At 44.4% G+C, this 10,345-nt stretch overlaps 1 protein-coding gene across 1 annotated transcript; it reads left to right on the top strand.

Moving 5' to 3' along the window:
• Nucleotides 1–3,009: 3,009 nt before the first annotated feature.
• MLN (motilin) lies at nucleotides 3,010–10,086 on the top strand. Its single transcript, XM_020999655.2, has 4 exons — nucleotides 3,010–3,126; nucleotides 6,135–6,251; nucleotides 8,973–9,081; nucleotides 9,958–10,086. The coding sequence occupies exons 1-4, from the start codon at nucleotides 3,010–3,012 to the stop codon at nucleotides 9,963–9,965; spliced, it is 351 nt and encodes a 116-aa protein (XP_020855314.1). The 3' UTR covers nucleotides 9,966–10,086.
• The last annotated feature ends 259 nt before the right edge of the window (nucleotides 10,087–10,345 follow it).

Below are 10,345 nucleotides of genomic sequence, written 5' to 3' on the forward strand. Positions count from 1 at the left end.
GTGCAGAAAAGCCTTGGATACTAGTATAGACAGATGCAAAGCTTTCCTTTATTACAGACGCTAGATTAAACAAGAGCTTAGAGCCAACGGAGACAGGTCAGGGTCCAGCCTATTGAAGTGCCTTATCTGGTGCAGCCGGAGGGAGAGAACTGACCTTAGACATAATGGTCAGGGGGAGAGAGATAACCCTGTATAGTGTAATTACTTCTCTTCTCTACCAAGACTGCCTCTAAGATTCACTTTCCCCTACCTTTCCCCCTACTCCTGCCACTACCAACTTATTTTGGGGTCTTGTGCTTCAAGTACCTGAGCCGTCCCTGGTAAGAAGTAACCAAAGAGTGATAAAAGATAACATCAGGACCTTCCTGCTACCCGATTGCTGCTATGTGATGTAGCTATCTACTAACAATAGGGATACGTTGGGAGATCACTGAGATTAGACTCTACAAGTCCATAGGGCTCAGGCGGTTTGTACTAGACACCCTCCCAAGTAAACAGTTCATCAATTTATCTCCATCTCTGCCAGGGACTCCAGAGCCACCAAATCCTAGCTCTCACTGACTTCTTGTGTGACTTTGAGTAATAATAATAATAGTACTACTACTAATAATAATGACTCACATTTGTATAGTTTTAATATTTATTTACTATCTACATAGTTCTAATATTTTACAAAGAGCTTTACTTATAATAACCAGCAGATAATACCCCATTTTGCATACGAAGAAACTGAGAATCAGAGAAGTGACTCGTCCAAGTTAATAACTGCTTGAGCAAGGATGCAAACTCAAGGCTTTTGACTCCACAAAGTCAGTATTCTTTCCACTATATCACATTGCTTTTCCCTCCTGAGCAAACCACTTCCCCATTGTCAGCCTTGACTTCTCCCTCTGTAAAAACAGGACTTTGCAGGGTTGTAATGAAATCATGGATGTGAAATCACTTTTTAAGTATAAGAGACTCATCCAAGATAACTATATATAAAGTGCTACGTCAATGTAAACAATTAACTTAGGGAAACCATCCAGCAAGGCTATGTATCTTGCAGGGTCTTCCTGGACGCTATAGATCTGATAGATCCTCTCCCAATTATCCTTTCTTTGGCTTCATCCCTACTCTAGCAATAAAAGCATCGGTAGGCAAAGGAATGGACCCCAACAACCTATGACTGTCACCATAGCCTTGTCAACCTACAGTGTAAGACAGCTTCTCATCCCCAGTGGAGTCACAAATCTTCAGCCTAGGAAGGCCCCCTCCCCAGGGCTCAGGTAGAACCACATCCATCCATGCTGACGCTTTGCCGTGCATTTGCAGGGCTCCAAGGAATCCCAGTTGCTCGAAGGGAGGCTTTGCCAGCACTGCTGTTTCTGGATGACTGCCAAACGGAGGCTCAGAAACACACATGCTGAGAAAATGTTCATTTTGGCTCCAGTGCTTTGCCCCCACCAAAGCGAAAGGGTTTCCCACCCCAGGCTCCTGAATGCTGTTCTGGGCAGCAGCCCTTGGCATCCATCTGAGTGGGCCTGGGGGAACACTCTGAATTTTCTCTCTGGAGGGAATCACTGCTGTCAATTCCATCTGGATCCTTCATGAGTCAGGCAGATGGTTGCCCTGGGCTGTGGGTCATTTCTTCCTAATGCCCACTGAGCCCTGACCCAGCCTATACCATCTGACAGCAAATGTTGGCACAATAGGAAGATTCTTAAACCTGCAAGAGGTCTCGAGGGGTCATCTAGTACATTCCCCTGCTTTAACCAACCCAGCCAGATGGGGCAGCATGGAAGCTGGGCAGGGAAATACTGGTCGAGCGGAGGGTTTCTACAACAGTGTATCAGACTCAAATAGAAACAGGGCCACTAGGCCCTACATCCCTGCAGACATCATGCTGATTTAGAAGACCAAAAAGTAACATTATCTATCTTCTATTATATTTTTATTTATTTTGTTAGATATTTCTCAATTACATTTTAATCTGGTACAGGCTGCACACAGGAGGGTTGCTCAGTGTGGGCGGCTGTGATCTGGTTTATCATAAGGATTTACGGAAATCAGAGGGAGGGGGAAATTCTCTGAAGAAAAGGGGATCCATCCACTCTACTTCAATGGATAAAATCATTGAACATTAGAACAAAGGATCTTAGAAACTGTCTATTTCAACCCCTTCATATAACAGAGGCTTGAAAATGAAATTGATCTAAATAAGGTCACATTCCAAAGTAATGGGAAAGCCTGGAACAGAACCCAGGTTCTCTGCCTCTCAGTGTTCTTTTATTCACTATTGCCCTGAGCTGCAACCAACACACAGAAGGCTGCCATAGAGGATGGTCAGAAAGAGAGAGAAAGAGTCAGAAAGTTGGAGAATGGCTATTCTTTAGTTTTTGTTAAGCTATTGTACATTTATTCCCAAGGTCTTTGGATGGTTTTCATATATCTGAAAGTTGGAACAAATACAAATACAACTAGTCCAGCCCATGTCTGGAGGCAGGTAAAGTACTATCCTTATTTTTAAAATGAGGCAGTTGAGACCCAAGGTAAGGAGGTGACTTGTCCAAGTTCACACAACTAGCGAGGGAATGGGGATGAAACCCAGGTCATCTGCCTCCTCATCCAATGATCTTTCCATCCCACTCAGAAAAGCTGGGTGGTCAAATGGGAAAAGTGCTGGGAGTCAGAAGATCTAGGTTATAAATCATGGCTCTGCCACTTATTCATGTGTGACCATGGGTTAGTCACCCAACCTCTCTGGACCTGTTCCCTTAACTGTAAAATTAATGGTGTGGACCAGATTTCTCTAAGGTCCTCAATTTATGAACCTATGAATCAGCCTTTTTCGCCTCACTGGGTCTCAATTTCCTCATCTGTAAGATGGGTATAAAATAATACTTGTACTATCTAACTCAGAGAGTGGTTGTAAGGAATACACTGTAAACTGTAAAGGAGCCAAAATGACTTCTCATTGCTGCTCCCACGTATCATGACCAACTCCCTTTGTTGTTTCTAGTCTCCGGGATGGTGTCCAGCAAGCTTGTAGCTACTATGCTTGTGATGTACATAGCGACCATGCTGGCTGCCCAGACAGAAGGCTTTGTCCCCATTTTCACATACAGTGATGTCCAGAGAATGCAGGTAAACTTGGGTTTGCTGCTCATTTCTCTTGGTTTGATGAAGGTAACTTTAAGCCCTTACTGAAAGCTAAAAGGTTGTTAGCCTTCCCCATGCGCATACTAGTAAATGTTTAACAACAGGCTCTCTGGGGAAAAACAAGTATGGTTGACACACTTTTAAGTTTAATCTGCATTATCACCATTTTCTCCAGCACATTCTTAAGTCTTGACAAGTCTAGCCCACCAACAGAACAATAAATCAAGCCCTGACTGGTAGCATTTTCTCAGTGGTAAATGCTCCCACTGAAAATTTTGCAATTGGCTTTCTCGAGCTAGTAAGAGCTGGCTCTGGTACACCTCTGACCTTCCCTATATATAGCAGAGATACCTCAATGTCATCTTCTTTGAATTGCCCATTACAATAAGAGGGAAGAAGAGCATCAGCAAACGAAACAGATCACCCCAAAATTTTATTTTGGCCCAGAATTCTAACATCCTTGTTGACTAAACCTTGCACTAGTGTTGTTGATAAGGTATGAACAATGTGATTTTTCACCTTTTTCTGTCTCTACCCATCCTCTGCAGGAAAATGTAAATAATTTAGCCACCATTTTCTGAGCATCTAGTTATGTGCCTGGCACTGTAGAATGATGCAGAGAACCACAGAACAAAACTCCTACCCTTGAGGACCTTACACCTACCTGGGGAGACAAGACAGAAAACTTGCGAAAACACTAAGTGACAATACCCAAGCTGGTGGCAGTGTTTGACAAATTCCAAGAGAGTGGTAACACAGCTAGTAAGGACTGTAAGAGTTCACAGGCCAGAGAGATCATCCCCAAAGTAATAGGAAGCAGGACATGCATGGGTGGGTGAACAAGAGGGAGGGATGGCATTTTAGACTAGGAAAATGTGTGGAAAATCACAGAGAAAGAAAAGGGAAAGAGCTTCCTAAAGTTGTCAAAAGTAGAAGGGCTTCTTCATATTTACCAAACCCTAGGCAATGAGGGCAGATCTGAGAAAACTAAAACAACAGACCCTATATAAGGAAGAGAATCATACATGATAGGAGCAACATGTGTTTATAGAACATTTTTAAAGATTGCAAGAGGCATGATGGTGTACTTGATAGATTGGAGTCAGAAGATGTGAGGTCAAGTTCTCTGTCTGACACAAACCAGTTATCTCCCTCTCACTCAGTGTGCCCCAGGCATCTCTCTAAGACCCTAAATTATAGAGGAGTGAGTGAAATGAATCAATGGAAGGAATTTCCATGTGGAGAATTCCCTACATTGATAAAAGTCACAGGCCCAGACTTTTTAGAAAAGGGGGGCGGGGCGGCACAAAGCAATTTTTATAACAGCACTGTGAGGGAAGCAGTATAATAACTATTATCATTCTCATTTTAGCCTTCCCCATGGGCTCTTAGAGGTTGGATCATAGACAATCCGATCAATGATTTGGAGCTAGAAGGAAACTTAAGAGTTTATCTAGTCTAACCCATTCATTTTACAGATAAGGAAACTGAGGACCAGGTATGGGGAAGTTGGCTCACCCAAGGTCTAACCAGTGGAATTAGAAACCAGGTCTTCTGAATTCAGAGCCAGTGATCTATCTTCCCATTGTACAAGTGACTTGCCCAAGGCAATACATAAATAATAAGCAGCAGAGTCAGGAGCTTATTAATGCAGTCTCCTGAGTCTAAGGCTGGGGCCTATGAGAGCATACTGTCTCTCATACACTTTCGTGTCTTGCTTCCTATTTCTCCTAACTCTTGGCTTGAGATCCTGTCTGGTGGCATCTGTAGGCAGCTTCTTGTGCTCCCTTAATCTGGTAACCTAAGGAGCTGGTGGAATGAAAGTCACATAACACATCTCATTTCCCTCACCACATCCCTAGCCCTCTTCCGACTGAGCCTGAGGCTCCAACACAGAAAGATAAACACACAAAATCCACTGGTGCCACAGAGGCCTGCCTCCTGGCCCAAATCTCCCTTGTGGCATGTGTGATATGGAAGGTACAAGCAGAAAGAAAAGGGGGACATTCTGTAGATCCCAGATGAAACAGCAGCTCTTTGAGGTGGCATTCAAAGCCCTTCTTTTGGGGAGGAATGAAGATGGCAAGGAGGAGCTCTGACGGCTTCTTTAAGGCGCTGTCACAACAAATGTTAGCGTACTCTACTGAAGGGTAGATCAATTGCACTGGAATAGACACATCTGAAGACATGCCTAGAGAGGAATCCTAAGAGTGTCATTAGAGAAACCAAAGGAATTATAAAAGGCTGGGATGTATCTGATCTACAGCGCTCAGGGACCTTGGGAGAAGGACACCAAGCAAGATTTGGGGCTGGACTGAAACAGTCAAACTCAGTAGAACATAAAATAGCAAAACGGCAACTAAAGGACACTTTACATTAATCTGCTCTACGGTTTTTCTCCTCGTAATTGCAAGGTGCGGGGAATTTTATGAAGAAGCTGCAATCTCCTTCCTCCATAATTCATCTCTCTGTCTTGGCGCTTATAAATCACCTCCCAGGGACTCGGCACACATGGGCCACCTCCCCTCCCCCTCTCCAGCTCCCACACAGGCTGCTCTGTCTTTCTCCTGAGCTTTATAGGCTCCTTGCTCAAAACACATTTTTTTCTACTTAATATGCACGAAGAGCGACAATTATTTTAAGCATTTTAACTTAATTAACAACAACAATCAGAGTGCAATGCATTAAGTAAAAGTGAACGGCGTTCCAGCACCTCTTGGCTGCTCAACCCCAAGGACTATTTCTGAACAACTGGATTTTGTAATTGTCCCCATCCAGGATGCCTGGAGAGTGGTTAGGGTGGTGGGATGGGGAGGTGCTTGCCCCCCCTCTCAGAGAGTTCCAGAGCTGACTACACATTCTGCAACAACCCAAGGGAGACCTTTGTTAGAGGCAGCAACTGGCTTGTTAGTGGTAGGAGATGAGAGAATGTAGAAAGGGGCTTAGTTAAGGACAGGTGAGTCTAATGCTATGCTCTGTTGTGCCTCCTCCAGGAGAAGGAAAGGAATAAAGGGCAAAAGAAATCTCTGAGAGTGCAGCACAGATCAGAGGAGGGGGATCCTATTGCTCTCCTGGAGTTCAAGAAGGAGGAAGAGAATGAAATGATCAAGGTAAGGATCAGGCCCAGAGATCAGCCCAGTTCATCAGAAGAGATGGATCTCCAAGGTGCAGAAGACTGATGCTGACAACAATTGAGGGGACAGAAATTTGGCTTTGGGGTACAAACTAGCCAACTGAGTCAGTCAGAGAGGCATTGTTCTCCCAGCCTAGTACTTTATGCTTGAGGTTCCAATTCATGGGCTTTAGAGCTAGACCTCAGAGACTATCAAGTCCAACCTCCTTATTTTACAGGTGATGAAACGAGCCCAGAGAAGTTCAGTGACTTGTTCAAGGTCACAGAGGAAGGGCTATAGATTTAGAGGTGGAATCAAAGAATCACAGAATTTCAGAGTTGTAAAGGACCTCAAGCAATCATCTAATCCAACCTACCCCTCCCCCCAAAAAAGAATGCTTTCTACCACAACCTGACAAATGGTCACTTCATTTGGGGTAGCTTTTATTGTTCAGAAGCTTTTCCTGACTTCAAGCCAAAATTAGCCTCTTTGTAACTTTTACCCACTGCACAGAGTTCTGCCTTCTGGGGCCAAATAGAACCAGTCTAATTCCTCTTCCATACAACAGATCTTCCAATACTTGAAAATAGATATCATATGCCCTCTAAGTCTTCTTTTCTCCAGGCTAGCATCCTCAGTTCCAAGAAAAGATCTTTAAGGTCATCTAGTCCAAACCCCTCATTTTACAAAGGAGGAAACCACTGTGGCCCAGATAAATTAAGTGATTTGCTCCAACCAGCTCACACAGTACTAGTAAGTGGTAGAGTCAGAACTCAAATTCAAGGCTCTCAGACTCCAGCTCCAGCATTCTCCACTGCCTCCCAAATAAGGTTGTAGTTCCTTCCCCTACTGGGAATTAATCAAATCCCAGTCTACAACACAGCAGGTAGACAAAGTTACTGCTGTACTAACCAGGGAATTCAAGCACAGGCCCCTAATTCCAAGTCTGGTACTTTTCCCCACTACACCAAATACATTCTGAGCAAAATCTAGTAAGGTAGCTACTGAGTGGCAAAAGTCTGGGCCATTTGAGCTTCTGATTGAGAATCATAAAATGTCAAAACTAGAAGGACCTGGGAGAATAAGTTGTTGTAATCTGACAGATATGAACAAAGGTCAGGCTGCTTGAGAATCAAGGAGTGTCAGAGCTAGAATGAACCTCAGAAACCATCTAGTGCAATGATTTAATTCTATAAAGGAAGAAATTGAGGTTCAGAGAGTGGGAGTGAGTTGCTTGAGGTCACACAGCAAATTAGTACTGACTTCCAGTCCAGTACCCTCTCCATTGCACCGTGGTACGACTGCCCTGAGGATCTAACTGTGGCAGGAGGCCAGTATAAAATAAAAGTGCTGGAGGTAATTGCCTTCTACTACCATCTGTTAATCCCACATTCTGGATGATGCATTCGGCACACCTCAAGTCTACTTCTAATAACTGGGAAATGTGTGAGATATGGGACATGACAACTGATAGGCTTAGGCTGCAGAACCTCTCTCAGGGGAGTCCTCTCAAGGAATTAGGGGAACCTTTTCAATCTCAGGACTGCCTCTTGGAGACATAAGTCTTTCCCTATAGAACTGTAAGACCAACTCAGTTCAGCACAAGAGAGGCATGCATCATAGCCTGGCCCTGGCACTAATTTGCTTTGTTAGCTTGGGCAAGTCACACCCCTCTCTCAGTCTCCATTTGATCCTGTGTAGAATTAGGAGGTTGAAAGAGATAGGTGGTCTCTGAGGTCCCTTCCAGCCCTGAGATTCCATGATTCGAAGCCAGACCAGTCCAGGCCCATAAGAATCATAGGAAATAATGGCTTTTGCCTCAGATGCCCTACCCACAAATTCTCCCATTTCTTACTTCTCTGGGCTTCAGTTTCCTCACTTATAAAATGATACAGTTAGACTAGATGATGTCTAAGGTCCCTTCCAGTTCCAACATTCTCTGTTATATTTAACATGTTCTAAAGTCCTTCCCAGTCCTGACATCTTACAGTTCTCCAAGTCAGAGTCTATTATATTCCTGACTTAAAACCTACCCCCCTCCCTTCTGCACCATCCTCCCCTGCTGTTGGCTGCTGTTCGGGCTAGATTTGCACATCAGCCTTTCTGCTTTAAACCTGTCGGTCTCACTTCTGATCACTCCTCAGCCCTAGGCCTGCCAGGGCTTCACTTGTGTGATTTTACAAGGCTGCATCTCCCCTAATTCCTGGGCCTCTTGAGAGCATAGCCTCTCCCCCAAATAAGTTCGCGGAGCTAGCTCGTGCTGAATCTCTGTGGGGAAACTCAAGGATCAGCTCCCTCCAGCTTCAGCTCTTTTCCCTGCATGGGAGGTGGGGAGAAGCGCGCGCGCACACACACACACACACACACACACACACACACACACACACACACACACACACACACACACACAATCATCTGCCACCAAAGGAGGTTTGTTTATCCTGTTAGGAAAATCAACAGAGTACTTTCTCTGCTGTACCCCTAGGCAGTGTGCCAGTGAGTCTGGCACCCTAGTTTAAAAACACAGCACCAAAGGGGCTTTTCAATTCCTAGCTATCCCCATGGCTACCTGAGCAGCACAGAAAAAGCCCCAGAGTAAAGGAGGAAGATATGCCTAGTACCCTAGAGTCAATCCTTCCTTCTACCTGTAGGGCACCTAAGGGTTAACCACTCTCTCTGTGCATATTCCTTTCTTGTTAACTCTGCCTTATTTCATAGCTGACTGCTCCTGTAGAAATTGGAATAAGGATGAACTCCAGGCAGCTGGAAAAATATCGGGGCGTCCTGGAAGAGCTGCTGACTGAGGTGTTGCTGTCCACCCAGAACGGTAAGGATTCTGAGTTTCTGAGTCTCGGTTCCTATCCTCCCGCCCCTCCGCCTCCTCCCTGTCAGGGCTGTTCGGGTATTTATATTCCAGAAGCACCAGCCGAGCTGGGTTTGCTCCGCTTACGGACTGCAATTTGTTTTTCTGCTTTACACTTAAGAACATTAAGCTGTCTTCCTCCTGCCCATGCACCCTCATCTCCGAGGGGAGCCTAATAACAGGCCGTTGCAAGCAAATGATTGTTGCTGTCGGCTGCTCAAGCAGGATTCTCAAGCCCTTAAGCACCCGAGCCCCAGCTTCAGTGTCTCTGTCCCCATTTTTGTGCCCTTCTTCTGCTGGGGCGGGGGAGATGGAGACAGGCAAGAGAGGAAGAGCCAAAAATGAACATACTCACCTCACAACCCTCCCCTTAGTCCAACCATTTTTCATTTCTTTAAACTAAACAAAACCAGGACCAGGTGATTTCCCAGAGGTCAAACTGTTGCCTGAATTTTGATGGGAAAGTCTGCATTATCCCACTCATTCTGAAAATCAAAACTTTGGATTCCATTTGGCCTTACAGAAGTTCAGGGCATTGTTTGGGTTAAAGTTCCAGGTACCAGATATCATTTGACTAATGAATTTTCCCAAACCCTGGGAGAAGAAAAGAAGCCTGGTTAGAGATGGAGAAACTGAGAGGTTGAGTGACTTCCCCCAGGCTATAAAGACATCGGCGAGGTAGAGCTTCCATGGCAACTCCCTTTAACTAGACTTGGAGGCTGCCAGACCTTCCTCCTGGGTTGTTGTTGTTGTTGTTTAAATGTTTTAAGGATTGGGAGTTTTTTCTCCTAGGACAGGCTGACAGAACAGCTGACAAATTCCTTTTGCTTCTCTCTGCAGTGAATTGATGGGCTCTGCCACAGAAGAGTGTGGACAAAACCCTATGTTTTAGAAACCCGACAGTGAAGCTGTGGACAGGTGCCTGACCCACTCCTGGATTTCAATTTAAGAAGAAAACACACAATCCAAAACAAGCCTTACTTCAATGAATAAAGTGTAAAGTTTAAGGAAATAGTGCTTTTATTTGCGATTCTTTTATTTCTACAGGGTAAATCTAAGTCTCATTTAAAAAAAAAAAGATACTGAGAGAAGTGATTCCAAGTTGTATATATATTTACCACAAGGAGGTCAGAACCACAGTATTTTGTAAGCAATACAACTAAGATTTTATTGGCTTTTTAAAATGTTAACAAAGAATCATGGAATGTCAAAGCCTGGAGAAATCTTA

This window comes from Phascolarctos cinereus, unplaced genomic scaffold (assembly GCF_003287225.1).
Source record: "Phascolarctos cinereus isolate Bilbo 61053 unplaced genomic scaffold, phaCin_HiC Scaffold_5;HRSCAF=322, whole genome shotgun sequence".
NCBI classification, from domain to species: domain Eukaryota; kingdom Metazoa; phylum Chordata; class Mammalia; order Diprotodontia; family Phascolarctidae; genus Phascolarctos; species Phascolarctos cinereus.